Here is an 18,166-nt window from a genome sequence, read left to right as displayed (position 1 = left end):
TGTGATATGCTGTCTTCCTCGAATGGGCTTATATGGATGGGGTAGGGAGGTTGCTGTACTATCTACATGCCGGCAGTTTGCGTGAGGAGTGATAATTTTAAGACCTTTAACTTTGTTGTGCTCCTTGTGGAAAAGGAGTAGGCCTGGCTCTGGTGAGTTAAGCCAGTTTAATCTGTGAATTGTTGTTACTGAATCACTTCACAGAAAGGAGTTGTGGGAGATAAAAATTCATGTGGTCTGTTCTCATAATTTAATTTCCTTAACACTTTGGATGGTAAGTTTAGAATTAGGGATCTGCCTTGTGGCTGGAGCTCCCCACAGGTCTGTGTCCCAAGCATTCTTGGATTGAATACTTGGTTCAGCTTGTGATTCCTAGACCGTCCCGCCATCCCCAGCTTTTTGGTTACTATTAGTAATTGTAACCTCTGCCCTAAGGCCTCTTACGGTTTCTTTGTAGTCCTTCTTGAGCCACATTTTTTTGTAGTTTTCATCATAGTACACACATAATTTCAGGTCTTTTCATTTAAGCTATTTTCTTAAAGTAATAGATATAAATCCCCAAGTTAGCCTCAAAACAAAACTGACCCCCTCTCAGTCTTCCAGAAGATTTTATTCCTGCTGCTCCTCTTCTGCCAACCCCACACCCGATTAAGCAGTGGGGCCAGGACTGGGGTCACCTGTAGCTGGGGTGGGCCCAGACTGCTGGCTTCCTGCCTTGCTGTTTTCTCTCTGATCATCCTGTGTTTTGGTACCATGTGCTCAGATCTCCATTGCCAAGGCAGAGCAGATTTCATATTCCAAATAATACCCACGTATGAGAGAGAACTGAGAATTTTTCTCTTTGGAGGAAAGGAAAGGAGTCCAGCGTTTTAAGTCAATGAGTATTTGAGCAGATAGATGCTTAGGGACAGAATTTACCCCATGGTGTAGGTAAGAGGCCTGAAGACAAATATAGCACAGCCATTGGTTAGTGTCAGCTCCCACGTGGATCATGATGGCTCAACTTAGTCAAGGTCCTTGGTTGCCAGTCCAGGTGAAAGCTTTGCTTGAGGCAGCCAGGCTAGGTACTAGGGCTGATGAAGCGCAGCTGGCCCTGCCTGGGTTGCCCCTTCTGCTGGAGTGAATGCTATGTGCAGAGTAGACCAGAAACATGAAATGAACAGAGGCTTCTTTAGCATGCTTTGTTTGCATCTGGGAGGGTGACAGGCCCTTTTACCGGAAGAGCAGAAGACAGATACTTGAGGGCACAGGTGGAAGAGGCAGCTTTGCCCCACACATTCTCTCTAGGAACTTCGTATCTCTCTCAGCACTGCCGCCCTTAATTAATCCCTTCATTTAATCCGTCCTTTAGTTGTTTTCCAAAGATTGAGAAACTACTGAGGCTTCCTGTTACACCAAACTGAATTCCATTCATAAGGACTTAATAAAGCTCAAGTCTAGTATACTGTCATTCTACCCTGTCAAATACAGTTACGGATTTTAAAAAATTTTATTACAGAAAAATTAAAACATACATAAAAGAAAGAATAATATAGTAAACCCCCGTGTGGCTGTCATCTAACTTCGACAATGATTATATCAGGGCCAAACTGGTTTCTACGTTCTCCCTGATTACTTTGAAGCAAATTTCAGACTTACAAAATCCTGTTTTGAAGTTTCTGACACATGCTCTGATTTCCACAGAGGCCAGTGCTGCTGAGGAAGCGGAGGTGCACGTAGCTGTGGTGGTGAGACCAGGTAATGCAGGACTAACTGATGATGAGAAGACTTACTACAGCCTCATCACATCCTTCAGCGAACTCTACCTGCCTGCCTCAACCTAGAGAAGGATTCAGAGGAAGACCAGACTGTTCCCCAGAGTCGTCCCTGTAGTCTAGTTTTATTCTAATGGTAAAAGTAATTTACTTAAAAAATACATATATACACATACATATGTATTATGCAGGTGGATATATGTATATGTTCAAAGTGTCTTCCACAGGCATATAAATGGAAAAAGAAAAATACTCAGTTCAGTGAAATGGAAGCTTATTTTAAAATGTATTATATGTAGAAATTGTTTGAAGCCACAACTCTAACCCTTATTGAGGGCAAAGTGTAGTTGATAAAAGAAATTACTAAAATAAAAATCAAATGTGTTATGTTTATCAGGTCATGTACCAAAATGAAAAGCTAGTTTTGGGAAGTTATTCAGAAGTCTTGCTATTTTAAAAACAAAGCATTTCAAAGGGTTATTCCTAATAATAACTTGTTGCCCCTCTTTAATTGTTAGAAGATTACAGTGGTTGCATTTCACAATATTTGCCTCTGTATATACAAAAGACAAAGGTGTTTGCTTCTGCCCCAAAAGAACAAAATTGGGAAAGAAACCTTACTCAAGTTGTAATCGAGCATCTGCTAGTTCAGAAGAAACTTGCTAATCATCGTGGCAGCCACAGCAAGCAGTTGCCTTACCAATGAAAAAGGTGCACTGACGTAACAGCCAGAATACACATGTGGTTCTCAGTATTTAACAAACCATTCCTAATCCTGCCAGCTGTTATCATTAAAGATTTTATGCTTGCCTTTCTAACTACTTAGCAGTTTTAGAATATTGCTGTTTACTATTAATAAAACAAAAATGGTTTTACTGAAATTAGTCCATAAGATCAAAAAGAGCTCTAATATGTAATATTTTCCTCTGTAATGGATGTGAGAAATGTAAATTTTATAACAGTATTATTTATCGTGATTCATTTCTAATAAGATCTCATGTCTGATTCATGTTGTGATTAATAAAAGCATTTTTTTTACTCAGTTTTAAGTAGGTCCCTGATCTAGAGTTCCACAAACTGCCATAAGAGAAACAAACTGAAAAGAGAATGAAAAAATAAGAGTTTTATTTTAGTTTTCTACTAAATTGTATATGTGCGTGTGTATGTGTTTTAATAGAATGCCAGTGGAAAATCATTGACTATTATTTGTATTATGTGGCTAACCTCACTGGTTATTATTTCATTTGGATAGTATGCATTGAGGGTATGAGTTGGGTTTCTTAGAGTTTTTGGAATCTTATATTTGAGGTATATAAGTTAATATTCGAAGGAGGTAATTATTCTCCTAATTGATCAAGAAAAACTGTAACGGATCCTAGAGGGATCATTTTGGGATGTTTTAATAAGGGAAAGGAAGTAGTCTTGCAAATAAGAGAGCACAGGGGAAATAAAATATTTTATGTTGATAGTTTTTATCTTATAATAATTAAGAAATCTGATGACTACAAAAATACACAGGAGTAGAAAAAGGGAAATGAGTTTTAGTAAATCTTAGAAATGGGAGTAGTTTATGAATGATGGTAAAACCATTGTTAGGTGCCATCAAGTCAGTTCTGACTCACAGTGACCCTGTGTATGACAGAATGAAACACTGCCTGGTCTGGCGCCATCCTCACAATCATTGCTATGTTTGAGCCCGGTCTTGCAGCCACTGTGTCAATCCATCTTGTTAAGGGTCTTCCTCATTTTCATTGACCTTCTACTTTACCCAGCATAATGTCTTTCTTCAGAGACTGGTCCCTCCTGATAAAATGTCCAAAGTATGTGAGATGAAGCCTCACCATTCTTGTTTAGGAGCATTCTGGCTTTAGTTCTTCCAAGACTGATTTGTTCATTCTTCTGGTAGTCCATGGTATATTCCACATTCTTGGCCAACACCATAATTCAAAGGCATCAATTCTTCAGCCTTCCTTAATCCTTGTCCAGCTTTTGTGTGCATACGAGGTGACTGAAAACATGATAGCTTGGATTAGGTAGAGACCTGGTGGCACAGCGGCTGAGAGTTCAGCTGCTAATCAAAAGGTTGGCAGTTTGAATCCACCACCTGCTCCTTGGAAACCCTGTGGGCAATTCTACTTTGACTCGTAGGGTCACTGTGAGTCAGAACTGACTCTACAGCAACAGGTTTGGTTTTTTGGGTCAGGCACACCTTAGTCCTCAAAGTGACGTCTTTGCTTTTTTAATACTTCAGAGAGGTCTTTTGCAGCAGATTTGCCCAGTGTGATACACCATTTGATTTCTTGACTGGTCTTTCCATGGGCATTCATTGTGGATCCGAGAACAATGAAATCCTTGACAACCTCAATCTTTTCTCTGTTTATCATGATGTTGCTTAATTGGTCCAGTTATGAGGGTTTTTGTTTTCTTTATGTTGAGGTGTAATCCACACAGAAGGCTGTAGTCTTTGATCTTCATCAGTAAGTACTTCAAGTCGTCTTTGCTTTCAGCGAAGTCACGTCATCTGCATATTACAAGTTATTAATGAGTCTTCCTCCAATCCTGATGTCGCATTCTTCATATAATCCATCTTCTTGGATTACAATTTACCAGAAATACCTTTTTTCAACCACATAAATGGCAGCTATACGCTTGGACCTTGCCAAAAGGAATACACAGGAATCAAATCTACTGTGTCTGTGGAAAGAGACAATAGAGAAGGTCAATACAATCAGTCAGAACAAGGCCAGGGGCCAGCTGTGGAACAGACCACCAGTTACTCCTATGCAAGTTAAAGTTTAAGCTGAAGAAAATTAAAACAATTCTAAGAGAGCCAAAGTACAACTTTACGTATATTCCACCTGAAGTAGAGACCATTCAAGAATAGATTTGATGCAGTGAACACTAATGACCAAAAGAGCAGACAAGTTGTGGGATGACATCAAGGACATCATACATGAAGAAAGGAAAAGGTCATTAAAAAGACAGAAGAAAGATAAGAGCAAAATAGATGTCAGAAGAGACTCTGAAACTTGCTCTTGAATGTGGACTAGGAAGCAAAAGGAAGACATGATGAAGTAAAAGAGCTGAACAGAATATTTCAAAGGGTAGCTCAAGAAGACGAAGCATTATAATGAAGTGTGCAAAGACCCAGAGTTAGAAAACCAAAAGGGACGAACAAGCTTGGCATTTCTCCAGCTGAAAGAACCGAAGAAAAAATTCCAGCCTCTAATTACAGTATTGAAAGATTTTATGGACAAAAATTTGAACAATGCAGGTATCTTGCTTATCTAGTGCTGCTATAACAGAAGTGCCACAGTGGATGGCTTTAACAAAGAGAAATTTATTCTCTCACAGTTTAGGAGGCCAGAAGTCCAAATTCAGGGTGTCAGCTCCAGGGAAGGAGTTCTCCCTCTGTTCCCCTGGTCTAGGAGATTCTCAGTGCAGGGAGCCCGGTTCCTAAGGACGCACTATGCTCCCGGCTTTGCTTTCTTGGTAAGAGGTCCCCCATCTTCCTGTTTGCTTCTCTCTTTTATATCTCAAAAGAGATTGACTTAAGGCACAACCTAATTTTGTAGATTGAATTTTGCCTCATTAACATAACTACTTCTAACCCTGCCTCATTAACATCACAGAGGTAGGAGCCACAACACATAGGAAAATTACTTCAGATCACAAAATGGTAGGCAACCACACAATACTGGGAATCATGGCCTAGCCAAATTGACACATATTTTGGGGGGACATAATTCATGGCATTCCATCTCTTGTCCCCCCAAAATTCATGTCCATGTCACATGCTATCATATCAATAGCAAAAACTTTTAAATCACCTCCAAATCCAAAAATTCCTCTTCATCTGTGAAATTGAGAATACAAGTTATCTGCTTCCAAAGTACAATGGTGGAACAGGCACAAGCCAGACATTTCCATCACAAATGGGAGAAATTGGAGGGAAAGAAGAAATAACAGGTACCAAACAAGTCAGCCAAACACATTATACCTCTGAAGGCTTGAAAATAATCCTCTGTTGTCTGAGACCATGTAGGCAATGGTCCTGCCCCCTAGAGTCTGGGTGTTGGCCACATCCTACAGATTCTGAGTGGAGGCCCCTCAGCCTTGGGCTTCAGCTCTGCCTTCTAGGACCACTGGAATGGCACCTCTTCTCCCTTGGATTTGGGTGGCCCCACTCTCCTAGTCCAAGTGGCGAACCTACCTTTTCAGCCCTGGCAGACCCTGTTTTTCTGCCCCTTGGGTAGTGGATCTGGCCCCATCCCGTTGGCATTTGTGGATGGTGGCCCCACACTCGGGAACTGAGTTGGTTAAGATCCTACTTTTTGAAAACTAGGAGGCTTAGGCCCTACTCTTAGAAACTCCAGAGGCCATGGCTTTACCCTTTGAGACCTCAGAGGTTAGGGCCCTACTTTTTGAAACTGAGGCAGCTCTGTTGCCTGTGTTCCTTGTCCCTTTACCTTCTGCTTCCTGGTTTCTTGGCCTCTGGGTCCCTCTGGCCTCGCTTCTGTGTCTGCCGTGCTGGGGCAAGTGTTCCAAAGCTCTTTAGCTCCACTGATAAGGGCCTGAAGGCACCCCACTCAGCCAGGAAGCCTCCTGTGCAAAGGCGCTCAGCTTTCTGCGCTGTGCATCAGCTCCAGTGCTGCCTTGCACCAGTCTCCTGGTTCTGCTGCTGCCATTTTGCTGCTTCTCACTATCTGTACCGTATCCAGTATTAATAGATCTACTCACTTCCTTCTGAGTCCTCACCAGAATTATCTTCGATGTACATAATTCCACCAACAGTCTCTTCAAGGCAACTAGGCTTTTACTATTATCCATTGCCATCGAGTCAATTCCAACTCATTGCAACTCTATAGGACAGAGTAGAACTGCCCCAAAGGGTTTCCCAGGAGTGGCTGGTGGATTTGAACCACCGACCTTTTAGTTAGCAGCCATAGCTCTTAACTACTGTGCCACCAGGTCTCCAGGCTTTTACTTTTAGGCACTTTAAAACTCTTCCAGCGTCTGTTCATTTACAGTTTCAAAAGTGTTTCTGCATTTTAAGTGTCTGTCAGAGTAGCACCTCACTCTCTTGGTACCAGATTCTGTCTTAGTTATCTACTGCTGCTGTAACAGAAATACCACCTGTGGATGGCATTAACAAAGAAATTTATTCTCTCACAGTTTAGGAGGCTAGAAGTCCGAATTCAGGGTGCCAGCTCTAGGGGAAGGCTTTCTTGTTCTGTTGGCTCTGAGGGGAGGTCCTTGCCATCAATCTTCCCCTGGTCTAGGAGCTTCTCAGTGCAGGGACCCTGAGTCCAAAAGAACATACTACGCTCCTGGCTTTGTTTTCTTGGTGGTAGGAGGCCCCCATGTCTCTCTGCTGACTTTTTATATCTCAGAAGAGATTAAGACAACCTAATCTTGTAGATTGAGCCCTCTCCCATTAACATAACTGCTTCTAATCCTTCCTCATTAACATCATGGAGGACAGGAAAATCACATCAGATCACAAAATGGTGGACAACCATGCAATACTGGGAATCATGGCCTAACCAAGTTGGCACATATTTGGGGGGGATATAATTCAATCCATAAGAGCCGGTAAAATCAGAAATGGTGATAAGAGGACGAAATTCACAGTTTCTGGGAAAGATCATGAGAGAACATGAGTAAAGAGCATCTCTTAATGACAGTAAAGGAGTAATTGGAAAAGAAAGAAAAAAATAAAAATTACGCACTAGGATCTAGATTTGAGAGGAATTTAAGGAAGAACAGGAGAGGGCACAGAATTGAGATAGAGAGGTATTTGCTGTCCATGACAAAAAAAAAAAAACAGAAGAAGTATGTACTTTATATTGAGTAGTGAGGACAGAAAATAGATTCAAAAATTAGGAGAAAATTTAAGTACCAAATAAAGTTTGTCAAGCTGGGGTCTGAAAGGAAGGAAAAAAGGTGGTGAGTAGAATATGTCTTAAATCCTAAGAAATCCATTCACAGCTAAATGTGATGGAAAAGAATCTTAGGAAGAGCTTGAGAGAAAATGTAGACTGGTCATGAAAAAAAAAAAAACATGGAGAACCCATTGCTGTCTAGTCGATTCTGACTCATAGCAACCCTATAGGACAGAGTAGAACTGTCCCATAGAGTTTCTAAGGAGCACCTGGTAGATTGGTCATAAGGAGGAAAAATTCCCACTTAAGAAAGTGGGTAGTAAACTAGGAGGTGAATCCAGATAAATTCATGGTCCTTCATAAGGGAAAGAGGAGAAAGTCACCTCTGGAATTTAAAAAAAAAGGGGGGGGGAGGGGATAAAAAGCACCAAATTCTCTCAACATTGTGTTGGCAAAGAATACAGGGGATGAAGGCCTCTTAAAGTTGTGGCTCTTTTTATTCCTTTTTGTTAATACAGATCTTCCAACTCAGTTGTGGTCCTTCCCACAGTAGCACTGATTTCCAGTCTTGGATCAAAACCCAGGTTGTTTTTTTAGAAGAAAAGCCGCAGACAAAGAGGATATTATACTTTTATCAGCAGTTCTGGAGTATGAGGCCTTCCTGTTTGGCCTCTGGAAGCCTGGCCTTAGTTGCTAAGCTTAACTGATACCAAGTGTAGAGTTGCACAAGAGAAGTTTTGAGAGTCACTGGCCTGTTGCCGAGACAGACACAACAGCATCCTTTGCCCAGCAGGTGGTGGTGTTTCTCCAGATACACTCATGTGTGTGGCCACCAGATAACAGCAGATGGAACTAGGAGGTAACATTCAGAGAGAGAAAAATGAATATAGTTAATTTATCTTTAAAAACCAATAGCATGATATTGCAAAAGTCACAATAATTTGGGAAAAATGGCAATAATTCCAGTGAAATCCATCCATCAATATACCTCTTCTCCCCTTATTGCCTAAGTCACATTAAAACAGAAAATGAGTGATATTTGGACAGTCAGTTTTTCCAGCTGCAGTGTTAAAAAGGAATTGTTTCCAGATTTATTATTGCATTAGAATACAAAGTTGATATGACATGTGCCAAAACAATTTTTGATTCTACTGCCTGTGACAAGATTAAGACAGAGGTCCTCAGGCTGCAGGAAATTCCACTGCCTCAAGCAGCTTGGTTGGCACACTCTGTAGCTTTAGAACCCTGGTCCTTTGCTTGGCATGCCCCATAACTTTACATTAAAATCCTGGTTCCTTGAAGAGAAGGACAACACACAATACAGGGGAAGCCAGCACAACCAGACCAAAGCAAAAGCTAAGAAGTTTCCTGGACACATCCAAACACTTCAAGGAACAGAGTAGCCGAGGCTGGGGCTTGAGGACCATACTTTTGCAGGACAACTAGGTTAATTGGCAGAACAAAGTTTATTAAAATGTTCTGTATCCCACTTTGGTGAGTGGCAGCTGAGGTCTTAAAAGCTTGCAAACAGTCATATAAAATGCGTCAATTGGTCCCATCCCACTTGGAGCAAAGGAGACTGAAGAAAACCAAAGACACGAGGAAAATATTAGCCGAAGAGACTAAAGGACCATGTGAACCAGAGACTCCACCAGCCTGAGACCAGAAGAACTAGATGGTGCCTGGCTACCACCAGTGTCCGCCCGGACAGGGAACATAACAGAGAAAAATGTGGAGCAGAGCTCAAATTCACATAAAAAGACCAGACTTAATAGTCTGATAGAGACTGGAGGAACGACCAAAACTATGACCCCTGGACGCAGTGTTAACCCAGAACTGAAACCATTCCCAAAGCCTACTCTTCAGACAAAGATTAGATAGGACTATAAAACAAAAAATAATAAACGTGAAGAACGTAAAAAAAAAAAAACTGGTTCCTTTGCTTGACATGCCCTGTATCTTTACATTAAAATCCTCATTCTCCTCCTTAACTGCTGCCTCAAAACTGGAGGAAATTGGTGGAAACTGGTTTAGGCGCCATGTTGACATTCAGGATAACCTTTTAGACCTCATACATAGTAACTTCCCTACCTCTGGGTGGAGTTTAACCACCATTTTCTGAGCACGTGATGCATGAAGTTGTATGTAAACCCTACTGTGCCTACATAGTATGATTAAGAATGTTGCTAATATAACTTGTATGAACTTCCTAATTGTAAACCCCTTAAAAGTAACCTTCCCCCGGCCCTTGATGAGCGGTCTTGGCAGCAGCAGCCTCCTCTCTTTCCTTTCCTTGCTTAACCAAATAAAGGCACCTTTCCACTCTCCCACCTCAGTCTCTCGTTTATTGGCTGAGATGAATCACGCTGAGCAGAACCTGGGGTTTCCACCCAGCAACATTCCTGGAGAGCCAGCCAGGAGTCATCTGCTCAGTTCCAGAGGTGGACTGGACAACAGATCAACTTCGACGTCTGGCACCACCAGATTTCTCCTGGAGACCTTGGAGCAGCCCTGGAAGCCCATCCACCTCAGACCCAACAGCGACTGCTTAGGAGACACGAAACATGCGTGAGTTATTTGGTAAGTACTTTGGTAAGGCCTTAAAAAGAGTCCCAAGAAACGGGAGGAATCAACTGTTGAGGGCATTAAAGGCTTTAGGTGCCTGTGGTTATTTGGTAAATAACAGGGTAATTCCTAGGTAAGGCCTTAGCAGGAGGGATTGACTGTTGAGCAAATAAAAGGCTCTGTTGTTGTTAGGTGCCATCAAGTCAGTTCCAAGTCATAGCAACCCTATGCACAACACTGCCTGGTCCTGCACCATCCTCACAGTCGTTTCGCTTGAGTTCATTGTTGCAGCTACTATGTCACTCCATCTCACTGAGGGTCTTCCTCTTTTGCTGACCCTCTACCAAGCATGAGGTTCTTCTCCAGGGACTGGTCCCTTCTGATAACACGTCCAGAGTATGTGAGACATAGTCTCACCATCCTTGCCTCTAACTCCTCTAAGGAGTTATTCTGGCTGTACTTATTCCAAGACAGATTTGTTCATTCTTCTGGCAGTCCATGGTATATTCAATATTCCTCACCAATACCATTATTCAAAGGCATCAATTCTTCTTTGGTCTTCCTTATTCATTGTCCAGCTTTTGCATGCATACGAGGCAATCGAAAACACCATGGCTTGAGTCAGGTGCACCTTAGTCCTTAAAGTAACATCTTTGCTTTTTAACACTTCAAAGAGGTCTTTTGCAGCAGATTTTCCTAATGCGATACATGCTATTATTTCTTGACTGCTGCTTCCATGGCTGTTGATTGTGGGTCCATTAAAATGAAATCTTTAACAACTTCAATCTTTTCTCCATTTATCATGATGTTGCTTATTGATCCAGCTGTGAGAATTTTTGTTTTCTTTATGTTGAGGTGTAATCCATACTGAAGGCTTCTTCGATCTTCATCATTAAGTGCTTCAATTCCTCTTCACTTTCAGCAAGCAAGGTTGTGTCATCTGCATAACGCAGGTTGTTAATGAATTTTCCTCTAATCCTGATGCCACATTCTTCTTCATATAGTCCAGCTTCCTGGATTATTTGCTCAGCATACAGACTGAATAAGTATGGTGAAAAAATACAACCCTGACACACGTTTGTCCTGGCTTTAAACCATGCAGTATCCCCTTGTTCTGTTCGAACAACTGCCTCTTGGTCTATGTACAGGTTCCTCGTGAACACAATTAAGTATTCTGAAAATTCCCATTCTTCAAAATATTATCCATAATTTGTTATGATCCACAGTCGAATGCCTTTGCACAGTCAATGAAACACAGGTAAACATCTGTCTTAGTCATCTAGAGCTGCTATAACAGAAATACCACAAGTGGATGGCTTTAACAAAGAGAAATTAATTTTCTCACAGTCTAGTGGGCTAGAAGTCCAAATTCAGGGCGTCAGCTCCAGGAGAAGGCTTTTTCTCTCCATCGGTCCTGGAGGAAGGTCCTTCTCTTCAATCTTCCTCTGGACTAGGAGCTTCTCTGTGCAGGAACCCCATCCGAAGGATGCACTCTGCTCGCAATGCTTCTTTCTTGATGTTATGAGGTCCCCAACTCTCTGCTTGCTTCCCTTTCCGTTTTATCCCTTGAAAGATAAAAGGTGGTGCAGGCCACACCCCAGGGAAACTCCCTTTACATTGGATCAGGGATGTGACCTGGTAAGGGTGTTACACTCCCACCCTAATCCTCTTTAACATAAAATTACTATCACAAAATGGAGGACAACCACAGGATACTGAGAATCATGGCTTAACCAAGTTGATACATTTTTTGGGGGACATAATTCAACCCATGACAACATCTTTCTGGTATTCTCTGCTTTCAGCCAGGATTCATCTGACATCAGCAATGATATCCCTGGTTCATGTCCTCTTCAGAATCCAACTTGAATTTCTGGCAGTTCCCTGCCAATGTACTGCAGCAACTCTTTGAATTATCTTCAGCAAAATTTTACTTCTGTGTGATATTAATATCGTTTGATAATTTCCACATTCAGTTGGATCACCTTTCTTGGGATAGGCATATTTATGAATCTCCTCCAGTCTGTTGGCCAGGTAGCTGTCTTCCAAATTTCTTGGCATAGACGAGTGAGCACCGCCAGCATGGCATCCATTTGTTGAAACATCTCAATTGGTATTCTGTCAATTCCTAGAGCCTTGTTTTTTGCCAGTGTCTTCAGTGCAGCTTGGACTTCTTCCTTTGGTACCATTGGTTCTTGATCATATGCTATCTCCTCAAACAGTTGAACATTGACCAATTCTTTTTGGTACAGTGACTAAGTGTATTTCTTCTATCTTCTTTTGATGCTTTCTGCATCATTCAGTATTGCCCATAGAATCCTTCACTGTTGCAACTAGAGGATTGGGTTTTTTTTTTTTTTTTTCAATTCTTTCAGCTTGAGGGAAACCCTGGTGGCGTAGTGGTTAAGTGCCACAGCTGCTAACCAAAGGGTTGGCAGTTTGAATCCACCAGGCGCTCCTTGGAAACCCTATAGGGGCAGTTCTACTCTGTCCTATAGGGTCACTATGAGTCAGAATTGACTCGACGGCACTGGGTTTTTTTGTTTGTTTGTTTGTTTTTTTGGGTTCAGCTTGAGAAACTTCTGGTTTTCTAACTCCTGATCTTTGCACATGTCATTATAATACTTTACTTTGTCTTCCTGGGCCACCCTTTGAAATCTTCTGTTCAGCTCCTTTTGTTCATTTCACTTTAGTTACTCTACTTTCAAGAGCAAGTTTCAGAGTCTCTTCTGACCTCCATTTTGGTCTTTTCTTTGTTTCCTGTCTTTTTAATGGCCTCTTGCTTTCTTGATGTATAATGTCTTTGATGTCATTCCACAACTCGTCTGGTCTTCAGTCATCAGTATTCAGTGTATCAAATTTATCTTGAGATGGTCTCTAAATTCAGTTGGGATCTATTCAAGGTTGTACTTCGGCTCTCATGGACTTGTTCTAATTTTCTTCAGCTTCAGCTTGAACTTGCATATGAGCAATTGATGGTCTGTTCCACAGTCAGCCCCTGGCCTTGTTCTGACTGATGATATTGAGGTTCTTCATCATCTCTTTCCACAGATGTAGTTGATTTGATCCCTGTGTATTCCATCTGGTGAGGTCTGCACGTATAGTCTCCATTTATATTGTTGAAAAAAGGTATTTGCAATGAAGAAGTTGTTGGTGTTGCAAAATTCTATCATGCAGTCTTCAGCATTGTTTCTGTCACCAAGGCCATATGTTCCAACTACCAATCCTTCTTTGTTGTTTCCTACATTCATATTCCAATCCCCAGTAATATCAATGCATCTTGATTCCATGTTTGATCAATTTCAGACTGCAAAAGTTGGTAAAAATCTTCAATTTCTTCATCTTTGGCCCTAGTGTTTGGTGCATAAATTTGAATAATAGTCATATTAACTGGTCTTCCCTGTAGGCCTATGGATATTATCCTCTTACTGACTGTTGTACATCAGGATATATCATGAAACGTCTTTTTTGATGATGAATGCAATGCCATTTGTCTTCAGTTTGTCATTCTCAGCTTAGCAGACCATATGATTTTCTGATTCAGAATGGCAAATTCCAGTCCATTTCAGCTCACTAACGCCTAGGATTCTTAGTCATCTAGTGCTAATAGAATAGAAATACCACAAGTGGATGGCTTTAGCAGAGAGAAATTTATTGTCTCACAGTCTAGTAGGCCAAAAGTCCAAATTCAGCCTACAAGCTCCAAGGGAAGGCTTTCTTTCTCTGTTGACTCTGAAGGAAGGTCTTCGTCATGAATCTTCCCTTGGTCTAGGAGTTTTTCTGGGCAGAAACCCCGGGTCAAAAGGATGCATTCTGCCCCCAGTTCTTTTGGTGGTATGCGGTCCCCATGTGTCTCTGCTTGCTTCTGTCTTTTACATCTCAAAGAGACTGGCTTAAGAAAAACCTAATCTTGTAGGTTGAGTCCTGCCTCATTAACATAACTGCCTGTAATCCTGCCTCATTAACATCACAGAGATAGGATCCACAACACATAGGAAAATCACATCAGATGACAAAGTGGTGGACAATCATGCAATACTGAGAATCATGGACTAGCCAAGTTGACATACATTTTTTGGGGACACAATTCAATCCATTACACTAGGATATCTATGTTTATGTGTTCCATTTCATTTCTGACAATTTCTAATTTTCCTAGACTCATATTTCATACATTCCATGTTCCTATAATTAATGGATATTTGCTGCTGTTCCTTCTCATTTTGAGTCATGCCACATCAGCAAATGAAGGTTCTGAAAGCTTGACTCCATCCACATCATTAAGGTTGATGCTATTTTGAGGAGGCAGCTCTTCCCCAGTTATATGTTGAGTTTCTCCCAACCTGAAGGGCTCATTTTCCAGCACAGTATCAGACAGTGTTCCGCTGCTATCCATAAGGTTTTCACCAGCTAATTTTTTTTTAGAAGTAGACCACCAGGTCCTTCTTCCTAGTTTGTCTTAGTCTGGAAGCCCAGCTGGAACCTGTCTACCATGGGTGACCCTGCTTGTATTTGAATATACTGGTGACATAACTTCCAGCATCACAGCAACATGCAAGCCCCCACAGTATGGCAAACTGACAGACTTGTGGGGGTAAAAGGCTCTAGGTATCTGTTAGTAGGTTGGTGCACTGAATTATGTTGTGTGTGCAAGTGTGTGTGTCCACAGAATGGGGAACGTTCAGGTGATCCTGGAATGCAGCCCACTAGGATGCATCCTTAACACCTGGCAATATTTCCAATCAGACTCTATTAAAAAGAAAAAGATGATTGTGTTTTATACCACTGCCTGTCCTTAATACGAACTGGCAGATGACGAAAAGTGAATAGCAAATGGGTCTCTAAATTATAATACCATCGTGAAACTTGATTTTTTTTTAATTTTTATTGAGCTTCAAGTGAACGTTTACAAATCAAGTCAGTCTGTCACATATAAGTTTATATACACCTTACTCCATACTCCCACTTGCTCTCCCCCTAATGAGTCAGCCCTTCAGTCTTTCCTTTCCTGACAATTTTGCGAGCTTCCAACCCTCTCTACCCTCCCATCCCCCCTCCAGACAGGAGATGCCAACACAGTCTCAAGTGTCCACCTGACACAAATAGCTCACTCTTCATCAGCATCTCTCTCCTACCCACTGTCCAGTCCCTTTCATGTCTGATGAGTTGTCTTTGGGGATGGTTCCTGTCCTGGGCCAACAGAAGGTTTGGGGACCATGACCACCAGGATTCCTCTAGTCTCAGTCAGACCATTAAGTATGGTCTTTTTGTGAGAATTTGGGGTCTGCATCCCACTGATCTCCTGCTCCCTCAGGGGTTCTCTATTGTGCTCCCTGTCGGGGCAGTCATCGGTTGTGGCCGGGCACCAACTAGTTCTTCTGGTCTTAGGATGATATGTCTCTGGTTCATGAGGCCCCTTCTGTCTCTTGGGCTCATAGTTATCGTGTGACCTTGGTGTTCTTCATTCTCCTTTGATGCAGGTGGGTTGAGACCAATTGATGCATCTTAGATGGCCGCTTGTTAGCATTTAAGACCCCAGATGCCACATTCCAAAGTGGGATGCAGAATGTTTTCATAATAGAATTATTTTGCCAATTGACTTAGAAGTCACCTTAAACCATAGTCCCCAAACCCCCGCCCTTGCTCCGCTGACCTTTGAAGCATTCAGTTTATCCCGGAAACTTCTTTGCTTTTGGTCCAGTCCAGTTAAGCTGACCTTCCATGTATTGAGTACTGTCCTTCCCTTCACCTAAAGCAGTTCTTATCTACTAACTAATCAGTAAAAAACCCTCTCCCACCCTCCCTCCGTCCCCTCCTCGTAACCACAAAAGTATGTGTTCTTCTCAGTTGATACTATTTCTCAAGATCTTATAATAAGTGGTCTTATACAATATTTGTCCTTTTGCCTCTGACTAATTTCTCTCAGCATAATGCCTTCCAGGTTCCTCCATGTTATGAAATGTTTCACAGATTCGTCACTGTTCTTTATGGATGCGTAGTATTCCATTGTGTGAATATACCACAATTTACTTAACCATTCATCCGTTGATGGACACCTTGGTTGCTTCCAGCTTTTTGCTATTGTAAACAGAGCTGCAATAAACATGGGTGTGCATATATCTGTTTGTGTGAAGGCTCTTATTTCTCTAGGGTATATTCCGAGGAGTGGGATTTCTGGGTTGTATGGTAGTTCTATTTCTAACTGTTTAAGATAATGCCAGATAGATTTCCAAAGTGGTTGTACTATTTTACATTCCCACCAGCAGTGTAGAAGAGTTCCAATCTCTCCGCAGCCTCTCCAACATTTATTATTTTGTGTTTTTTGGGTTAATGCCAGCCCTGTTGGAGTGAGATGGAATCTCATTGTAGTTTTAATTTGCATTTCTCTAATGGCTAATGATCGAGAGCATTTTCTCATGTATCTGTTAGCTGCCTGAATATCTTCTTTAGTGAAGTGTGTGTTCATATCCTTTGCCCACTTCTTGATTGGGTTGTTTGTCTTTTTGTGGTTGAGTTTTGACAGAATCATATAGATTTTAGAGATCAGGCACTGGTCGCAGATGTCATAGCTGAAAATTCTTTCCCAGTCTGTAGGTGGTCTTTTTACTCTTTTGGTGAAGTCTTTAGATAAGCATAGGTGTTTGATTTTTAGAAGCTCCCAGTTATCTGGTTTCTCTTTGTCATTTTTGGTAATGTTTTGTATTCTGCTTATGCCTTGTATTAGGGCTCCTGACGTCCCTATTTTTTCTTCCATGATCTTTATCGTTTTAGTCTTTATGTTCAGGTCTTTGATCCACTTGGAGTTAGTTTTTGTGCATGGTGTGAGGTATGGGTCCTGTTTCATTCTTTTGCAAATGGATATCCAGTTATGCCAGCACCATTTGTTAAAAAGACTATCTTTTCCCCAATTAACTGACACTGGGCCTTTGTCAAATATCAGCTGCTCATATATGGATGGATTTATATCTGGGTTCTCAATTCTGTTCCATTGGTCTATGTGCCTGTTGTTGTACCAGTACCAGGCTGTTTTGACTACTGTGGCTGTATAATAGGTTCTGAAATCAGGTAAAGTGAGGCCTCCCACTTTCTTCTTCTTTTTCAGCAATGCTTTACTTATCCGGGGCTTCTTTCCCTTCCATATGAAGTTGGTGGTTTCTCCATCACATTAAAAAATGACATTGGAATTTGGATCGGAAGTGCATTGTATATATAGATGACTTTTGGTAGAATAGACATTTTTACTATGTTAAGTCTTCCTATCCATGAGCAAGATATGTTTTTCCACTTAAGTAGGTCCGTTTTAGTTTCTCGTAGTAGTACTTTGTAGTTTTCTTTGTATAGGTGTTTTACATCTTTGGTAAGATTTATTCCTAAGTATTTTATAATCTTGGGGGTTACTGTGAATGGTATTGATTTGGTTATTTCCTCTTCGATGTTGTTTTTGTTGATGTAGAGGAATCCAAGTGATTTTTGTATTTTTATCTTATAACCTGAGACTCTGCCAACCTCTTCTATTAGTTTCAGTAGTTTTCTGGAGGATTCCTTAGGGTTTTCTGTGTATAAGATCATGTCATCTGCAAACAGAGAGAATTTCACTTCCTCCTTGCCAATCTGGATGCCCTTTATTTCTTTGTCTAGCCTAATTGCTCTGGCTACGACCTCTAGCACAATGTTGAATAAGAGCGGTGATAAAGGGCATCCTTGTCTGGTTCCCGTTCTCAAGGGAAATGTTTTCAGGCTCTCTCCGTTTAGAGTGATGTTGGCTCTTGGCTTTGTATAGATGCCCTTTATTATGTTGAGGAATTTTCCTCCAATTCCTATTTTGGTGAGAGTTTTTATCATAAATGGGTGTTGGACTTTGTCAAATGCCTTTTCTGCATCAATTGATAAGATCATGTGGTTTTTGTCTTTTGTTTTATTTATATGGTGGATTACACGAATGGTTTTTCTAATATTAAACCA

The 18,166-nt window shown here is 41.2% G+C and overlaps 1 protein-coding gene across 4 annotated transcripts in view; it reads left to right on the top strand.

The window, feature by feature from the left end:
• ENOPH1 (enolase-phosphatase 1) overlaps positions 1–7,589 on the top strand; it is a 38,194-nt gene extending 30,605 nt beyond the window's left edge. For all 4 annotated transcript variants that reach the window (XM_023553326.2, XM_023553325.2, XM_023553324.2 and 1 more), the window contains exon 6: positions 1,684–7,589. In XM_023553326.2, the coding sequence (XP_023409094.1) occupies positions 1,684–1,823 (140 nt within the window). In that variant the 3' untranslated portion in view covers positions 1,824–7,589. The remainder of the gene's footprint in view (positions 1–1,683) is intronic.
• The last annotated feature ends 10,577 nt before the right edge of the window (positions 7,590–18,166 follow it).

This window comes from Loxodonta africana, chromosome 5 (genome assembly GCF_030014295.1).
Source record: "Loxodonta africana isolate mLoxAfr1 chromosome 5, mLoxAfr1.hap2, whole genome shotgun sequence".
In the NCBI taxonomy this organism is placed as follows: domain Eukaryota; kingdom Metazoa; phylum Chordata; class Mammalia; order Proboscidea; family Elephantidae; genus Loxodonta; species Loxodonta africana.
Note: the sequence above shows the minus strand (reverse complement) of the source record. Positions and strands in the feature narration are given on the sequence as shown.